General features: G+C 37.9%; 1 protein-coding gene across 1 annotated transcript; it reads right to left on the bottom strand.

Annotated features, from left to right (window-relative positions):
• Nucleotides 1–115: 115 nt before the first annotated feature.
• On the bottom strand, nucleotides 116–19896 carry LOC136822791 (signal peptide, CUB and EGF-like domain-containing protein 3). Its single transcript, XM_067079079.1, has 22 exons — nucleotides 19546–19896; nucleotides 19074–19152; nucleotides 17579–17660; nucleotides 16846–16992; nucleotides 16116–16260; nucleotides 15835–15951; nucleotides 15238–15387; nucleotides 14725–14853; nucleotides 14094–14234; nucleotides 13643–13771; nucleotides 13227–13373; nucleotides 12735–12854; nucleotides 12360–12488; nucleotides 11838–12044; nucleotides 11382–11585; nucleotides 10960–11097; nucleotides 10371–10709; nucleotides 9618–9887; nucleotides 9166–9321; nucleotides 1166–1333; nucleotides 816–950; nucleotides 116–408 (listed from the first exon to the last, which is right to left on the bottom strand). The coding sequence occupies exons 1-22, from the start codon at nucleotides 19604–19606 to the stop codon at nucleotides 209–211; spliced, it is 3393 nt and encodes a 1130-aa protein (XP_066935180.1). The 5' UTR covers nucleotides 19607–19896; the 3' UTR covers nucleotides 116–208.
• Between the last annotated feature and the right edge of the window lie 214 nt (nucleotides 19897–20110).

The raw sequence follows: 20110 nt of genomic DNA, 5'->3' as shown, positions 1-20110 counted from the left end.
CTTTTTTCTATCGGTCTTCAAGCTCATTGCCCCTACCTCAGGCGAATGTGTTCAAAGTCAGATGCATAGTCTCATCAACGGATTCAATAAAGAAAATCAGGCAAAGTAATAGTAATTGTATTATTATGAAGAATATATTTCGTATATTAACCCCTTAAACTCTTATAACAAAAATAGTTATCATTTAATAAAATAAATCTTTAAAACATCACAACGTGACTGGTTTAAAAAGTTTTGTTGGACACTCTCTGGTATCTTTGCCACCGGTGCTACCAGCCAAATTGTTGGCAACACACTCATAAACTGCGATATCTTGGGCGGTGGCATTTGTGATGGTCAACTGACGGTGCACGATAAATCCTTTACCGGTTGCAATAGATGTTCGTATCTGTTGACCTCGTTTTGAAGCTAGAAGGAGAGAAAATATTATTCATGATATACTCCGTTTAAGGACACATTTGTTATTTTATGTTGCTTAACACATGTATGCTTTTTAAATTGCAACCTGTCCTCTGGAGGCCTTGATAAAATGGGCCAGAATTAGAGGTGTTTTAAAAAGTACCCTAACCCTTTTATTACAAATTCACGCATTCTACAAATACACATTCATCTTATTTTTCGCCAGTGGAAATAATATACGTAGGGGTTTCAAATTATAATGTCAACTGCTAAATAAATACAGGGTATTATGGGTATTATGCCCTATGATGGTTCAGCTCGTTTTAATGTGAATGTTTCAACAACAGGATTCTTAGGCCTATTTTTCCAGTTGGTAGGGGTCCACCGTTGGTAAGTGGTACGGCCGTAAAACCTACCGTCTCCGAGTGGTTCAGTACTCTTGATATCAACACGTGGTGCAGGGTTGCCAATAGCAATACAGTTGATATGGAAACTTCCACCGGCAGTGAAGGTGGCAGTCGAGTTGAATTGAACGATACGTGCAGGAACCACTGAAATTATTCAAAAAAAAATTTAAAATTTACCCTTAACGTTATTTTTGATAAGAGAACAAGAGTTAAATTTTAAAGGGACCCACTAAAGATCAATTCGTTTTTTATTATTTATTATGTACAACAATATTTAGTATTTAAAGTATCCAATTATTGAAACATTGACGAGACTGGAGTCTTTTTAATGAATTAAACCATGCCCTTGTCTCTTTTACCTTTGCAATCGTTTTCAGTTTTGGATCCTTTATCGGAGGCTCCAGTTGCAGGGCAGATTTTACATTGTGTTTGTCCTTTAACATTTTGGAAGGAGCCTTCAGGGCAGGAGAGACAACCGCTTGATCCTTTCATACCATTCTTCGAATATTCACCTTCGCCGCACATGGCTACAAAGAACAAGAAAAACCATCAGAAAGTAATATAGTCTTGAATCACAAACTTCTACAAAACCGCAATTAGCAAAGGGAGCATGAATCCGTTAGTGGATGTCAGCACTCTAAAAGTAAGTTAGAACGGGAATGTCAAATATCAAATATCGTCCCATGTATATTCAGCAAGTATTTGATCCCAGACTTCATGAAAGTGAGACTATTTTAGGATCAGGTTATAAATTGGTTACAGTAATATGGAACCTGAAAATAGCAATAGACTTTCGTTGGCACTCTTTAATTCGACGTTCTAATATTCGATACGCTCTATTTTTCGAAATCCAATCCCCCTCGAATCGAATTAGAAAGTGTACCAACTGTATATATATAGCATCAAGCATATGTGGTCGAATTGAAGTTTGGCAAGATAATATGTGAGTTGACAAAGCAACGATTTGTAACTTTTACTGATTCTTGAGCGTAGCGTTCAAACAGCTGCCATATGGAATCTTGCTGAGAGTGAGTGAATCAAATATGGCTATACTGATAGCTGAGTGAACATTCAAAAGAATTCTTTGACATGTAAATCAAATTTAATGTTTGAGTAGTGACATCCTGACTTGACCAATGTCAGATGTCAACTGACTATGCTCAAAAAGTGGGTGGTCAAAAAAGTGAGGCATGACTGTGGTCTGGTGTGAAAAGTCACCAAATGTGCACCAAAAAGTGATGATGTCATCATGTCAAAATCAAAACAAATATGCTAACCTAAAAATATAAACAAACTACCAAACCTACGAAATATGAAAATTATAATATAAAATGAAATTTCTGAGAAAATATATTGAATTTATCTTACACTCCCCCCATGGAATGAAAATAACTGAAAAAAATATTTTTTTTTTTTTTTTTGAAAAAATTTTAGTTTTGAATTTCATTAATAAAGTTCATTTCATTGGATCTATTGATCACAATCAAAGTTCTAATTGAGCGTTTCGTTTCACGAAATACCTTTTCATTTGAGTTTTTGTACTTAACAATTACACGTCTAACAATACCATCATTCGACATTTCCAATTCTGAAACCATACCATACTGATAAGTCGAACAAAGAACAGAATCGTTCTTTAAGAACAAAACAATATCTCCAACGTTGAGAGCGTCATCCGTTCGAAACCATTTTTGCTGATTAATCAGTTTGGGCACGTGCGAAAGTAACCAGTTCTCGAACCATGACTGAAAGATTTTACGATTGTCGTCAATGATTTTGCTTGGATTTGACTCGATTAGTAGTGGCTCAGTAGGGCTCCTTGCGTTGTTTCTACCAAGTTTGAGACGGTTTGGAGTGATGATGTCAAGGTTTTCAAGATCTGAGGTTGTGCTGCCAATGACAATTGGCATGTCGTTGATGCTATTGCTGATTGATGCAGCAACTGTCTCCCATTGCATAATTGACAGCTTGCTCTTGACGAATATCTTTTCGAGTGACAACTTGATCTCCTTGATTTTTCTTTCCACTCTTCCGTGCTCGTTGTGTCCACCAACCGGGCAAACCTTGAAGTCAACAGACTGATTGGTGTGAAGCTGATACTTGGCATCATGGAAGTCGAACTTCATGTTTTCGCAGCCACATATCAATTGACTACCAGCATCAATAAGAAGCGTTTTGGGATATCCAACGTCGCATGAGAAGCGAATGAACGATTGGACGAATGATTGGGTGCTGTAATCTTCCATGATTTTGATACTCGTTGTTGTAGTTGTGGAGCAGCAGAATACCAGAAACCAAATTTTGATGGTGGTTCTTTTATGGTGATGCGAGTAACAATCGAAGGGTCCACATAAATCCACTTGTGTGGTGTAGAAGGGTAGTGCAATGTTGAGAACGTGTTTTGAAACAGGCCCCATGACAACGTCAAGCGTCTTTTTGAGAATATAACGACAACGTTGACATAACTTTCTGATAAGTTTGACAATTGATCGTCCTTCGAGGATGTATGCTTCTTTATTGACGTATCGAAGTGATGTTTCGACACCAGAGTGATTTGCGGAAGGATGATTCCAATGAAACTCATTGATAATGGCAATTCCAACTGGCGAAAACTTTTCCAACATTGGAACGACAAATGATGTTGAAGTGAGATCCTTGATGCTTTGATTGAATCGACCAACGATGGTGGTGTCATTCATGTTGAGTACTCGTTCTGTATGGTAGATGATACCATCCTTTTCGTGGGAGATATCTTGAAACTTTTTTGAACTGGTGAAGTGTTTCAATTCTTCTGTTGATTTTTTGAAGAAGTAAAGCTTGGCTTGTCTGATCTCTTCTTCTGTTGGTAGAACGTCCTTCAGACTTGAGTTGGAGTGAAATTTTATGAATCCTTTGTGAGACAATCTGAGTTGATGTATGAATTTGATCATCAGTGCTAGAATACGTATGACTTTGTTGAAACGATACTTGTTTGGATTGATGATGTAATTGCTGAATTGTAGCCTGATTTGAACCTCTTCAGCAATCTTTGATGAAGAAGTAGGTGAATAAACGACGTATGAAGTTGCAGTCGAGATGTTGTATGTTTCAAGTTGTGCCTCCTTCTCTTCAGCTGCTGTCATCTTGATTTCTGATACAGTTTTGATTGGCATTTTGTCCAGCTCTAGAGAGAGGAAAGCTGATCCATTAAACCATTCTGATTTGTTGTTGATCTCATTGATTGAAGTGCCTCGTCGTGTGCCGATATCTGCAAGCATATCTTCACCTTTGATGTGGTACCAATCATTTCGGTTGGTGAATCTGAGGATCTCAATGACACGGCTACGAACATATTGCTTCAGTGATTTGGTTTCATTGCTGATCCAGTAGAGTGTGATTTGACTGTCAGTCAGCTTTGTTGATGATTGGTGCCATTTTTTGAAGGATCTTCTAACAATTTCACTTGTGTGTGCATTGAGTAGGGCTGCAAGCAGTTCAGCACGTGGTTGAGAGGTTCCTTCTGGTACTAATTTGGAACGAGAGAAAACTAATTGACTTGAGTATGAACCACATCGCCTTTTGAAACGAGCGTAGATAGATACACATATCAAAGATTTGCTAGCATCAGCGAAGTCAACAGTAGTGAGATCGAGGTTTGTTGCATCTTCTGGGACGATGGTTCTGTTGAATCTGAGTGAGTCGAGCTCTTCCATCATCTCAAAGTTACTGATCCAAAGTGGATGAAGGTCGTCTGGGATTTGATCATCCCAATCCAGCTTTCTTGTGACGAGTTGGTGTAAGTCAAGCTTCAGTGATGCAGTGATTGGACAGAGTAATCCGAGTAGATCAAAGACTTCACCGGTGCGTGATACACAATGCCTTCGGGTGAGCTTGTCTGGAATCTGATTGAGACGTAATGTTGATTTCTTACCCCTCTTCTTGGCTGAGAAATTCATTGGAGGAATATGGATGGATAGCTGATCTTCCTTGGGCCACCATTTCATACCAGCCACAAAGACTGAGCTGCCATCGTCACTCATTGATGTTGGTGGGTCTTCACCTGAAATGACAACTCCTTTGAGCATGAATCCTCCTCCGTTGCTGATTGTTTCCAATTCCTGTGTACGCTGAATGGCGAGTTTCTTGGACGACTCACCGCTGACACAATCATCCACATACATATCATTGTGGACAATTTCAGCAGCTTCTGGAAACTGGTTGGATGATAATTTTGCGACTTCTCGGAGTGCATATTCCGCTTGGTTGCCGCTTGATCGTACTCCATATATTAAGGTCTTGATTACCTTTTCTTTTGGACGTTCGTCAAAAGATAAATTTTCTTGCCATAAGTAGCGTTGATATTGCCAGTGGCTAACATCCAATCGAATCGTGTTATACATTTTGCGAACATCTGTTGTGAATGCGGAAGCATGGATCCTCCAGCGAAGAGCAATGTCTTGTAATCGGTTCAAACTGTTGATGCCCTTTGCTAAGATGTCATTCAGTGAATTGCCAGTTGGAGTTGGACTTGATGCGTCAAACACAACTCGACAAGGAGTGCTGACAGAGTTTGGTTTCCATACTGCTCTCCAAGGTATAAAGTGATGAAGTTGATTTGACAATGATTGTTGGACTGATTCTGGGAGATTTTCGACATAATCTACATACCCAAGGTCTTGCATCTTCTTTTCGGATAGGATGATGTCTTGTTTGTCGGTTAAGTTTTCTGCCTTGTTTAGCTTTCGAAGTTGTTGATAGTAAATTTTGAGCGCTTTGTCTTCGTTTGACGATAGCTTGATTGATGGCTCGTGGATGAACGGCAGTTTGGCGGTAACAACTTTTGATTCTGTATTTATAGTGATGGATCTCTTGATAAGATCTTGCTCCACTTCCTCTTTGATGCTGATGTCTTCGATATGGCTCTTACATGCCTTGCAATCACGACACGTGACACATCTGTAAGTAATTTCTGATCCAACGTTCTCTGAAGCTTCAAAGTTCTTCATTGAGTTGATATGGAAGCATGACGTATCAAAGGCGACCAATGATTGGTAACTGAGATTTGATTTGAATGTCGAGGTGTTGAATTGCCCAAAATGTTGTTTGTGACTTTCAGCAAATGACTGATGTGGTCCCCCAATGATGCCGAGACTACCGTCAGCACCCTTGAAGACGGATTCAAAGATTGATAGACCATTTGCCAGTCTGAAGATGATGTGTGGGTGAAATTTAAAATACTCCATACCTATCATCATGTCAACATCACCTCCAACTGATTTTGGAAGTCTGGGTAGGTATGATGGATTTTCATGGAATGCTTGACGAATTGTTGATTCCGCTTCACCAAGTTGATACGTAGGGAACGTTTGTGTCAGTTTGTCGAGACAAACTCCTGTCATTGTTGCGAGCTGACCATTTGCAAGTGGGATGTTGACTGTGTAGACGCCATGGTTTGATGATGTTGTTGCTCCTCCGATACCACTGATCTGAAAGCTTCCATCACCAACCTTGGTTGCATGTCGTCCAAGTCTTTCGACAGCATCTTTCGTGATTACAAAATCGCTGCAGCCATTGTCGAAGAAGATGGTAAAGGTTTGATTGTTGACAGTGATTTGTTGAAGTAGATAAATACCAACCACGCTTGGCTGCTCGGCGCCATTGGCTGTGAAGAATGATAGTTGAATGTCACGTGAGAAGCTTTGTAGTGAAGGATTCCGGTTAATGAATCTGGATTTGAACTTGTTGAGAAGCTCTTCGTTTTCTTGTGTTGCTTTGTGCTCCTCACATACAAGCACATGGTGTTTCACGGTATATTGCTGATGAGATGGATGTTTGCATATGAAGTCATGTTGGCATTGACCGTTCTTATGCTTCAAGTCTTGACGTTTTGCCCCTGGTAGGAGGCATTGGTGACAAAGTCCTTTCTTCCAAAGTGTTGATAACCGTTCAGCTGGAGTTTTGTCTGTGAAATCTTTACAAGCAAAGTATTGGATCACCATGGAACCTCCTGGCCCCTTGGTTGGCACGTGTTGGTCTTTACAATTGCCATCACAGAAGTAGCATTTTGATTGAGATGATCCAGTTGATGGTCCAGTTGATGGTCCAGTTGATGGTCCAGTTGATGGTGGAGGATTAGGTGATGGTGTGTGATATCCTCCACTCCCTCGTGGAAGAGATGGTTTCTTTGGAGGCTTGTCCTCTTGAAGATTGACCAATGCGCGTTGTTGTTGTACTTTGACCTCCTTTTCGAGGAAGTCGATGAGATGACTCCATTGTTGTTTTTCATTCAGGTCGAGGTCGCAGACTGAGGAAAACCATCGTGTGCATCTTGCGTCACCGAGTAGAGCGTAGATGTTGTTCAAGCCATCACCAAAATAGAGGTTGTTTTCTATATCGTGAGTCTTGGCCAAGCTGACCAAGTCCTTGATGGTGTTGATAAGTTGAGTGATGAACGACATAATCTTTGTTGGATCCTTAGATTTGGAGACAGAGTCGAGGTTCCTTGAGTTTCTTGGTGAGTAGAACCTTTGTGTTGCCGTACGCGTGAATGAGTCGTTTCCAAATCAAGTTGATGTCTGTCATACCCTTGACTAGCGACAGTGCAGGTTCAGATAGGTAATTGTTGATAAGAAGATCTGCAAGTAGAAGTTTTGGAGTGTTGCGCAAGTTGATCTTCTCAAAGTCGGATCTGAAGGTGTAAATGTCTGTGTTGGAATCGTAACCAGAGAATTTTTGCAAGTCGATTCCGAGTTTGGCTTCGTCGAAAGATTTGAATTTCATTACTTCTCTCGATCGATTCGATTGCTGATTTGATCTTTGAAGCTATTGAAGACTTCTTGGCTTTTACACTTTTGTAAGATACACCAATATTTGCAATTAATTTTGAAAGTTCGATGTTCATAACAGGAAATTTAATGAGTCTCTCATACCTGTCAGCAATGGTGGATAACTTTTTGTCGAAGATCGGTAATTCAGTTTTACATTGTAAAAGTTCTGAGTCATCAAATTTGGTGATATCAATATCAAGAGACAATTTTAGTTCACTAATATGATCTACAATATCATTTGCGGAGAACATCATTGCTTCTAGTTCGTTTTTAAAATTGGTTGATTCAACAACAGTGTTTGAGGATGTGGCGTTGGCCTCGTCGATGTGACTTTTCGCTGCTACAATGAAGTCTTTGATGAGATCGAATACATTTTGGATACTCGGCTGAATTGATTTATACTCGTCGGGAGCTAATTTCGAGAAAGTTTTGACATTCGCACGGAGTCCCTTTCGTAGCTCTTTCAGTTCAGTGAGGATACTTTCAGTGTCTTTGATTGAAGCATTGTGGATTGAGTGTTCATCAATTAAGTCTGTTACCTCATCCAAACAAAGTTCAATATCAGATTGTAGTATGTATACTTGATTGAGTTGCAGTTTGATGTCTCTCATGGCAGACGGTGGTGTCTCGGTCAATGGTTTGATCCGTCTAGATGGAGTTGATGGGTCCGCTGCCGGTGGTTGTTCCTTAGGGAGGTCTTTTGACTCATCAGGAGTTGCAGACGCTTGAGACGCAGAATCAGGAGATTCATCCTCTTGAGATGCGTTTAAATCGGTTGTAGTAAGTAATTGTTGGTCGGTTTCGACTGAATGAGGTGTAGATAATCTATCTCTGTCTGGAGGTTGCTCCATCTTGATAGTTTGGTCTGATGTACTTTGTGACTGACTGGACATGTTATCATCAAGTGGTGGTGGTACCTTTCGACCGTCTGATCCGTAAATCGCAAAGTCGAATCGCTGGATATTGCGTCTTGGGCGGTCTGTCATGGAACGTCAGTGATACATGCGGTGAACAGAAGTCGGTTTGAATATGATATCTGTTTGAATGTGGTCGAATTGAAGTTTGGCAAGATAATATGTGAGTTGACAAAGCAACGATTTGTAACTTTTACTGATTGTTGAGCGTAGCGTTCAAACAGCTGCCATATGGAATCTTGCTGAGAGTGAGTGAATCAAATATGGCTATACTGATAGCTGAGTGAACATTCAAAAGAATTCTTTGACATGTAAATCAAATTTAATGTTTGAGTAGTGACATCCTGACTTGACCAATGTCAGATGTCAACTGACTATGCTCAAAAAGTGGGTGGTCAAAAAAGTGAGGCATGACTGTGGTCTGGTGTGAAAAGTCACCAAATGTGCACCAAAAAGTGATGATGTCATCATGTCAAAATCAAAACAAATATGCTAACCTAAAAATGTAAACAAACTACCAAACCTACGAAATATGAAAATTATAATATAAAATGAAATTTCTGAGAAAATATATTGAATTTATCTTACAGCATAAACGTATCATATTTTGTTTAATCTAACAAACAATACTTAAGCTACCTTGACAACCGGTGACATCTTTTTGTCCATCCTCTTGTGTGGTGGTTCCTTGGGGACATTGCGTACACTTCACAGATCCTGTTTGACTGTTGTAAAAACCTTTTGGACATTTCTCACATACGCCATTTACTTCGACTGTTCCTTTAGGACATTTAGCTAAAAGGAAAAAGAAAGTTATATGATTACATACTGTGGGTCGATTCTTTGCACGGTTATCTTTTGATTTTTTTTCTTGTGAACTTCATATATCATCATTGAATTTCGCCTTAAAATTCCATTTTATATCGTTTTTGCTGAGAAACCTTTGAGTTCATTGGCCTGAAATCTAAATTTCAATGAAAATGAAAATCAAGCTCATGTTTACAGTCATCAAAACAGTTGTTTTCCAGCTAACGGACTTCATAAAAAGTTCATTTTAAAGGTGTTTAACCAGTCGAACTATAGGGACTTACCACAAACTATGGGAACATATGGATTGGGCTTGATAATATTATACCCAGCAGGGCAGTTATCAGATGTCTTTGGTAAGGTTTCAACACAATCGGGTACATATCCCCATTGATTATTTTGACAAAGGAACATATTTGCAGGGGTTGTGTTATTGAAGGCGAGAACATGATTGGCTTGGCAATTGACAAGCACGCGAAGATTTGGTTGATTTCCGATGAAGAAGGTGCTTGCTCCGTCTGCTCCTGGTAAGTTTGTTTTGTCGCAATATTCAGCTAGAGAAATTAAAAAAAAATTGAGTTTATTATTTGCTCCATAAAGTAAATGACTAGCCGATGTCGGTGTCGACTGACTAGCATCGCATCCGCCAAGTAGAGTATTAGCGAGTCTATGTACGATTACTATGTACGATTTATCTAGATCCTGACTGACTGAGAACGACGGTAAATCAGCACTTTTACCTGCTTTTACCGTCCTCGATTTTGCAGGTCAAAACTGCGTCAAAATCGCGTCAGTCACTCCACCATCCTAATTTCATACAAATTCAAGATTGAAATTTCTTGATTACACCTTCAGATTTCTTAAGAAATAATAACAGTGGAATTGCTAGTTTGGATTCAACGGCCCAGAAAATGTCGATTACACTGATTCAAACATCAAAAGGAAAGATGCTTTTAAGTAGTCCTCAATTGCATTAAACAGTCACTAAATGTGTAAAATCTGTTAAAATATCCAATGAACGAGAAGAGAACAATTACCTGAGACGTGGACGAAGAATCGGCATACAGCTTCATTGTTGAAGGCATCACTTGCTGCATAGTATACATAATAAACATGTTCACCACGGATGGCGTCATTTCTTAAGTTGACAAATCTTTTTGTGATACCAACATTATCCTTGAAAATAGGTTTTGTCCAGCTCACCAATCCGCTTGGCGAATTTAACTTCACGTAGACTTTTTCCGGACAATTTTCAATGACCGGAGCTTCTTTGTCTTGTACGGTGACGTAAAAAGTACAGGAAGAGGATGAGAACTGAGTTGTTCGAGTCAACTTGACAGGATGTGATTGTTGGCTGGATCTGAATTTGTAATCACCTGTTTTCAGTAGAAGAGAATTTATTTTTAGAAATGTTTAGTGATACACCTGGGAACGGTACAAGTTACGGTGTCCGGAAAAAGTACTGTGTCTGTCTCTATTACTTGTCTGTATGGGAAAATCTTTAATTACGTTACTTTAATTTTTTGGCAATAGTAATTTTTCTTCGTAATGCAAATAGACAAACACATTGATACTTAAAAACGTTTTTTTTTTTTCCAATCGGAAGACAAGCGAATATAGTATTACCTGTCAAAACCCCACTTGGTTCAGATGACAATTTAGACGCGTCCAGTTTTTTGTCAAGTTTTTCCAAAGGCAAAGCCATGGAATGAGCGCCGAGTGGAAGCTTCAGCACAATATCGTTTGGACACTCCAATTTTTTAACTGAAAATAGGAAAGGTTTGCCAAAAATCATGTGCTTCAAATATTGACTAATATTTACAAATGAATCCAAAATCAAATCCTCGATTTTTTGAACTTTCTTTAAGATTACTTCTTGATGATTGGTTTTGATTATTGAATGAGGAATATTATGCCCCACACAAAGACATCTGAATAACACAAACGCAGAAAAGCAACAAAGTGTTTGTTTCCCGCTCAAAATAACTAAATCTTATTGGTCAAAAAGTGTAACACGTGACTTTCCGTGGTAAAGGATAGAAACTTACCGGCAACACATTTCATATTTTTATCCAATGAAGGGCTGTATTTTCCATCTTGTTGACAAAGTAGTCTATTAGAGCCGACAGTTAATGTAGCTCCATTAATACAGTAAATAAGACAATCTTTGTTGTATTCACCACCTTGAGTGGCACAAGAACTTGGTGCAACACGCATGTTGGAGGTCAGTGCAATCTTTGGACAACGAATAGCTAAAAAAGAAATGGAATTGATATTGAAGTCTGGCACTTAGTCTAGTCATTTTATCCAAAGAGATCAAAGATTAAGATAAGCAAATTAAGGATATTCTTCTTTATGATAGGAGCCGCGCACCTCCATTCTGACAAAACAGAATGAACGAAAAAGGGGAGCCGCACCAAAAGGGGAGAAAGATGAAAATGCTATGTAAGAAAATGGTAAGTGATATGTTGAGTGATGTCCTTCAAGAACAAATTTCTACTTACGGACACAACGAGCTTCATATTTGCCTCTAAAATCCCATTGACCAAATTCATTGCAATAAGCATCTGGGGCAGAACCGACATCTAACTCATACCCTGGATTGCATTTGTATTGACAAACATCTCGGAATTGTTTTGTTTTATCTTGATAACAGTTTGGAGGCTGAAGGAAACCATTTTTTGGCGAGTTCAACGGTCCACATTTTATAGCTATAGAAATATAGAAAACGAAGTTTGATATAAATGTTCATCGGAAAAGCCTAAGAAATTAAGACATTTCAACCACAGAGCAATAAGTCTTGGCTGTTTTCTTCGTGATATTTTAGCACTCAATTTGCTTACTTTCTGAAAAGCTCAAAACTCGTCGAAGATCGTCGACCGTACTCTATGCTTAATGCTCAGAAATGAAAGAGAAGAATCAAGGGTAAGTAGAGCAATCCGGGGAGAACAATAAGTGGCCTCCTCCTCTACCTTCGGTTAGTCGCAGACTTACTAACTACTAATTATCGATTTTAATACTGTTACCTGAGCATTTTCCAGAACTGTCTTTGGAGAAGCCTGATTTGCACCGACATTCGAAGGAGCCGTGTGTATTGACACAATCTGAAGTTCCAGCATCACAATTGTCCAAACCAAGTTTACACTCGTCTTTATCTGAAAAAGCGGATCAATAAAAAAATCAATCTTTTGCTGATTATCTCGCAAGGCATTAAATATGGCATCGATGTAATTATTGGTCGTATGTCCATTTCCAAAACACATCATGCGAAATGAAGAAACACATTGTGATCGCTAGAAAATCAGATTTGTCTCGAGTCCTGGGGAAAAATTGAGCTCTAAGTACAATGATGATAATTATGAGTTCTATAAAAGCAGTTTAATTGTTATAAGAAAGCTTACCTCTACAAAAGACTTCTTTTTCCAAATAAAAACCTTTATCACAAGAACATTTGAAGGATCCCTCAGTGTTGGTACAGTAGTGTGAACATGGCTTATTACCAGGTAAGCACTCGTTGATATCTAAGTCATACGAAAAATACAGATAGTTGATAAATCAGGTTGGGAATAATCCCTTGGGGCGTGTCCACCTGGTCTAAGACGAGTGCGAAAAACCGATAGTCCAGAGTCTAAGGTTTTAAAAGAACACAAAAACAGATGAATTTTTCTAGTAGTCATGATTTAAAATCAGAACAGATGTAAATTTACAGTAACCTGATTCTTTTCAAGAACAGATAAATTTACCCAGGAGTCTGGCAAGAAAAGAACAGATACATTTTCCAGGGAAAGTTACCATAAGAACTGATAATTTGTAATTTGTAAACTCTTGGTTCCAAATCTCTCCTCGTCAATTGACCAATATCACAGACAAATCAGAGACGAAACGAATCTTACCAACACATTTGCCAGTCTTTGCATCTCTTTCGTATCCTTTTACACAAGCACATTTATAACCTTTGGGTTCAGTCTTTGTGGCAACAGTGTTTTCACATTGCTCGTGTAATCCACATGGATTCTTCAATGTTTTACATTCATCAATATCTTGATAAATTAAAATTTTGATAAAATCGTTAGCTGGTGAATGCATTCTAGTACCTCATGGTAGATCAAGATACTAGCGAGAGGTAGGTTTAATCTTTCTTAGAAGAGTTAATTAGTCAGTAATAGTAGTACTAAAGCATGATACTCTCAGCTACCTAATAAACACTTTTGGGGGTATCCGAACCCCTCTGGAAATAAGACCCCCTGTACCAATTGTTTTAAAATTTAGATTTACGGGAAAATCCTTTGAGGAGGTATAAAGAACATACCATGACAATTGCGACCATCGATGTATAATTTGAATCCTGGTCGACATTGACATTCGTAAGAACGATACTTGTTGTGACAAATGTGTTGGCACATCTCTCCTACATTTCCTTTCGCACATTCGTCAATATCTGAATATGGAAAATCAAAGAAAATAAATGAATAGACAAATGAATCACAGGCACTTTTAGTGCAAAAGGAAAGCATTTTTCAAGGGAGGGGTTTTCAGAAAACAATCATTATAATTTGCGATAGCTAGAACGCAAGACAAAATCATTTGTTGTGTGTTGAAAGAGATGATTCAATAATAAAAGAATTTAAAACATATGAATGGATGGGCGGGTTTGTCAATTCCCCAATGCAGTAAGAAAAGACTGGTGAGTAAACGACCTCGGTGCTTACAGAGTAGAAACCTTTTTACGAACGAACGAACGAACGAACGAACGAACTTACCAACACAATGGTGTTTTTTGCGGTCACCAGCTTGGTGTTGCAGACCAGAGAGACAATCACATTTATAAGAACCGCCGACGTTTCGACAAGTTGATGTTCTTTTGTCACATTTGTCAGTTTTCTCAGTACACTCATTGATATCTGGGAGTTGCAAAGAAGAAAAAATATTTTGTTAAAATCGTGTCTACGATGTTGTTTAAAAAAAACCTAACTTCGGATGGCGATTATGGCTCTAAAAATGGGTTTGAGACAAAAGCTTTGGCAAGTTTTGGTTCTGAACTATGACCAGCTGGTGTGGTGGAGGGCCGGTAAACAGCCCTTTTTCGAACAAATATCTACGTATTATGACCACTATAAGGTTAAAAAGCAAAGTTCAAATTACTCATAAACCTTCGCCCCGTCCAAATTATTGACAAAGTAACCCGTCATTTGTGCCCTGTTTACGAATTTATTCCGAAAATTCCAATGTTAATTTGACATTTCCTTTTTAACATAGACAAGATCATGTGAGAATTAACCCTCACGTCAAAAGTAGCACGGAAGAGGGTAGCTTGGTTGGAGTTGAAAACCTCAAATGTTATTGCATTGAAATTCTCAGATTTTTGTTGTTATCTAACCCTGTCAAACTTACCGATACAAGTTTTGTTATCAGCAGCCAATCGGTATCCAAAGTTGCATTCACAATGGTAACTTCTTTCTGTGTTCACACAGACTTGCGAACAACCGTGGTAACTTTGGGGAAGTGAACATTCGTCTCTATCTGTAAAGAAATACCGCAAAAAAGAAAACCAATATTTTTTATCAAGCAAGTACATAGCGTCATTGGAGTAAATATGGTGCATCTCGCCGATCCGTAAATATCAAATTTCCCTCCACAGAGAATTCAAGTGTCCCTGGATTAACTGTGAGGAGTTTCTGTAGCAATTAAATAGCGATAAACATGGGACAGACAAACAAGGATTCAAGCAAGGCTTTTTTCTTTAAGCAAAGGATGACTGAAGACTGCCTGAAACGGCACGAAACTCCGAGTATCGGAAAATAAATTTGTCTCTATTCTTTACCGATGGTATAGAGCACTTTCTTGAATCGCAAGTCAGATTTGCAAACAATCAAAGGATCCAATACTTGAGCTAAATACACTTACCAACGCAGGTATTGTCCCCAATATTCTTTTTGGTCATACCAGAATGACATTGACAGTGATAACCAGGGTATGTTGGATCAACGGTCTTGTCTCTGTTGTGGCATGTTGTAGTATTCAAGTCACATTTTCCTAATTTACATTCATCGATATCTGAAATTCAAACGAATAAGTATCATAAAGCTGTGAGCAGCTTTTATAAGGTATTTTTAGACAATTCTGTACACTAACCGTACACCCCCATATCACTGATATGACGACTTCTATCCATTGAAAAAATACGACCAAAAAATTGCCCCGTGAAGAATATAGCCTAAAATTTCATTCCATTTGGAATACTCTCGTCACTCTCGTATCATCCATACCGGACATTTTCAATGTCTGACCAAGTCAATGAAACAGGTATGTATTCGTGCCATTAAGGGCATTAAATGAAGCATTTCAGATAAAAAAATATTTACTTGGTTTGCCCTATAAAAGTTAAAGGCCTCAACAGTAGAGCAGTATCCTTATAAGTGAAGAAGAAATTTTCGTTTACGGTTTAAATGAGTAAGCAAATAATAGAATCACAGAAGACGTGTTAGACATTTGACTGCATACCGACACATGTTTTTCCATCAGAGTGCATTACTGTTCCTTCTTTACAATAGCATACAGCAGTATCGTTCACATTATTACAATGATCACACCCAGATGTCGCACAATGATCCTTTGGTACTGGAAACAAGAAAAGGATCATACTGGTGACAAGAATGTTATTGAATTATCTGGATCAACTATCTGATTTGTTTATTGTTTAACTCTCTTTCTCCATGAAAAACTTTTACTTCGAAAACCGAATGCAAAATAAGCGACTTCAAGTGAAAAAGTGAAATGTATACCTGGACATCCATATAATTCAAGTCGAAGGCAAACAAAATTATCTTTTTGTGGATACCATCTCATAGGTTTAATCAAAACCTCTTTAGTTCGGAGCCGGACTGCGACCTTTCTAATTTCCGTATCATTTTGTGGTCCATCAGCTACCTAATAAAGAGAAATTACCGAGCGAGGGATTGTAGTCAACTCTCTCTAATAGTGGTTTGGGAGAATGCAAAAACCTATTGACCTAGTTCCGGATATTAAATTACTCCAGCCATTTGGGCCGGAAATTATCTGCTCCGTATTACGGAAATAAACCCTCATACTTTATAGCACGTCGCACTGGAAGATTCGCAGGGTTATCTAATGTGTGTGATAATTCGGGAGAACAAAAGCGTGCCAATTTGAATAAAAGTTTTTCACAGGTATAATATCTAATTTCCAGCTGGTTTTACTTGTATCCACTGAAGTATGCAGTAATTAGTTATGCAATAGACCGTCGCATTCCCCTAAAGGAGTATTCGAACTTCTGTAATTCGAATATTTCTGTAATTCAAACTAAAACATCGATCCATTCCAGCCTGAAGATTCGAATAAGATTCTTTGCCCCTTGCCTTGAAAGTCGAATAAGAAAGAGTCAACTATATTCTACATGATCCAAAAGCTCTCTGTATGAGTCTTGATAGTTATCAATGTCTTGTTATGAATTTAATTGTTTTTAGAAAGCCTCGGTTAAAGTCCACAAATTACCTTTATTTGTTTGTATCCATCGTGTCCCCTAAAGTCTGTGTAATGTTCAAGAATTGCATATCGCGTGACGTACCACCCGCTGTATCGCTTATGTTCACGTCCTTGGATTGCTATCGCGTAAATATCATACTCCCCGTCAAGAACAACCTATAGTGAAAATGCACATCATAGAATATTTTGGTATTTTCTTTCTGGGTGATGTTGTTAAAACTTACTATCCCAACGGAAATTACCAAATGTTGGTATCAGTGAAGTAATCAACCGTTTCTTAACCATTGTTAGAAAAATTAAAATCTTTGAGAAAAAATTAACACTCAAGTAAGTATTTAATGAAGAAACAGATGCGTAAAATTTCAGTGAATATTTTTGTATTGAGCTCTCAATGTTGTTCAAAGTTTAATTCTTAGGTGCTACAATCATGGTCAGAATATGTTGGCATTTCTGGTTATTTTCTGCGTTTTGGAGAATTTAAAATTCGGGCGATAATGACATTTTCAGACTTTCCACTTCATCATCAGATATTTCGATTTGGGAGGGGCATAATGGCTTTCAGGCTATAATCTCAGCCTAGTCGGATCATTCACAAGTTTTTTTTGGATCTTCAGAAGTCTCATTTTAAAACTGTACTTTCCAAACCATAGTTAAATAAGACACTTAAAAGCTACGTTGCAGTTTTTGCAGGGAAATTCCATTTTTGCCAAAAATTCTGACAATAATTGTACACCAGTTATACCTTGATGAAAGGCTTTGGATCAGTTTCATTTGAACACCAAGCGTTACCACCATTCAAACGAGCTAAGTGAGCACCATGATATCTAGAAAAGACGTAAAAGACTTTCAGTCTGTTGTTGCTAATGCTACAATATTCAAAAAATATTATACAAAATTAAATTCCCGCCAAAAGTTCAAAATCGACCATTCACAAAATTAACTCCCTAACCAATCTAATCTCCAAATTCCCAATAAGTTGATCAATCGCAAAATCAAATCCATATTAAAATTAATCCACTTAAGGTATATGTAACCCTTCGAGCATCTTCCTATTTTTTTACTAGGGGAAGCATCTTGGGGGGGGGGGGGGCTCAAGGCCCCTCTTAAAATCTCATGATTGACATTGGCTATGACCTTGAAATTGTGACCAGTGGTAGATATGTATATTGAAGATGATTTACAAAATTTGGTTCGGCCACCTGTCTAGTTGGTATTCTACAGACCAGAATGTGAACTTTACCAAAATCATGTATTGACTGATTGACTAATTCGATTTAACTGAAATTTGTTTCTTAAAGCTGATTTGTCAATTAAAATAGACTAGTAACAGAAAAAATTTGTTCCCGTGAGTATTTGGTACTTTGCAGACCGGTCTGTAAAATACACGATGACAACTTGTCGGAACTCAGGAACTACCGGAGCTTTTTACTTGAAATTTTCACCAGTAATAGATATTGACCGTCCATAATTTCATCACGTGAATGGTTGGTATTTTACAGACCGGTCCGTATTTTACCCAAAATGCTCACTTTCAGCATAACCGATTGTCTCATGTTGCTGAGATTTTGGTTGCAAGCTTGTATTATCAATGCCTAACACTTGTCAAAATCTCAGGTCCAAAGCATTTTCCAATCTGTAGATGCAGTATCCTAGGGCTGTTTAGGCAAAAAAGGCAATTTTGTCCGGTCTGTAAAATACACGATACCAACAGGTGGCAAATTTTGACCTACTGCCCCAAAAATGTATGTCACGTGGAGTTGCCTCGCAAATTTTGAGAAAAAAATCAAAGTGAAAAAAAGTTAGAGGATAGAACGATGACGTCATCAGGTGACTCAATGATGCCGAAATTTTAACCAAAGATGTCAATTCATATTTGGTACACACTTGCAAAATTATAAGTCGATCAGATAAATATTTCAAAAGGCATCAAAAAATTCGTTTAGACTACCCCCAAGATAGAAGGGCTAAGGTATCAATCTGTCACAGACCATAACTTATATCGAGAAATAATTTCGGGAAGTTTTAAATTTATCAAAGGTTACAGCAGGGCCCGCGCCACGATTTTGAAAGTGAGGGGGCCAACAAAAATATAATGACTAAGGAGGCGCAACCATGGTTTGCGCCGAGGGGCCGGAAAATTTTCGATTTTGACCTGGATTAATGGACTTGAAAGTTATGCAGAGTTTGTTGAGTTTTTGGGTAACAAAAATTTAGGATGACAAAGAGAAGAAAATTACTCGTTGTGTTCACTTGAAGCAACAAATTGATCGTCTCTCAATCTTCCATTTTCAGCACCTATTGGTTGATCTCGACAATCTAAAAGTAGAAGAATATTGTCATTATAGCATACCGTAAAATTGAACTCCGTCCGGCATTCTTAAACAAAGTTTTCATAAAAATAGCAATAACCAGAGAGAGTTTTTCTTAAAGTAGGGAGAAGATTTTTAAGAGCAGCATGAAAATAATTTTCAAGCGTCGCACGAAAGCCTCACTATACCCTTCAAAGTGGGTGAGACGGAACCAAGACGCAAAATAACTCCTTTTTTTTCTTCTGTTGTTTTCTTTATTTAAGTATTTTAACCATTACTTTTATCGTTGTTGATTCCTTGGGTACCAAAAGTTCACTCACTTATTGATAATAACCTGGAGGGAAAAAGTCTATTCTATTCTTACACAAAGACCATCGTCAAAAAATTGAAAGTAACTTACGAGGCTGGGCTGTCACTATAGCAACCAAACACACACAAGCAATGACCAGTAATCTAGCCATTACCGTACCAGGAAAATATCCAAAATTGATAAAAAACTATACAAAAACACTCAACGGTATAGCCCTCCTTACAAACCAAACTATTTTTTAATATGATCTTTAGTACATTTTGTTAGATGAAAATATAATCGTTTTTTTATTAGTCTTTGGTAATATGATTTATTTACTCATCTGCCAGTATCGTCAAAAGATATGTTGACACCACCTGTGAATGCTGTGCCAACGAATCTATTTGAAATCTTTTTGAAACCTAAATAATTACGTTCGAGTTGGTTTGTTGACTTTATACTAGATACGAAAAAAGGGAAATAATATTACTTTTTTGACTCTGTTTGACATTGACTGGACGAAACATTTCTCTACACTTACTTGAGTTGCAATAATATCATAAAAATGGGAAATTTCAAAAAAGCCTAGAAAATATGTTAATATCAAGGAGCACCTAGTTATCACAACACCAAAAACCGATTAAAATTTATAAATACCAGTAAATAAAATAATACC

This window comes from Clytia hemisphaerica, unplaced genomic scaffold, assembly GCF_902728285.1.
Source record: "Clytia hemisphaerica strain Z4C2 unplaced genomic scaffold, Clytia hemisphaerica genome assembly, whole genome shotgun sequence".
Lineage (NCBI taxonomy): Eukaryota > Metazoa > Cnidaria > Hydrozoa > Leptothecata > Clytiidae > Clytia > Clytia hemisphaerica.
This window is presented reverse-complemented; position numbering and strand designations above follow the sequence as displayed.

What these genes read in the sequence shown, in the direction of transcription:
- LOC136822791 (XM_067079079.1), bottom strand. Translation starts at nt 19,606, where the DNA reads ATGGCTAGATTACTGGTCATTGCTTGTGTGTGTTTGGTTGCTATAGTG. An exon ending in TGGGGACAATACCTGCGTTG is followed by an intron (nt 14,854 to 15,237) that starts GTAAGTGTATTT and finishes ATTTCTTTACAG; the next exon opens with ATAGAGACGAATGTTCACTT. An exon ending in AAAAGAAGTCTTTTGTAGAG is followed by an intron (nt 12,489 to 12,734) that starts GTAAGCTTTCTT and finishes CCGCTTTTTCAG; the next exon opens with ATAAAGACGAGTGTAAACTT.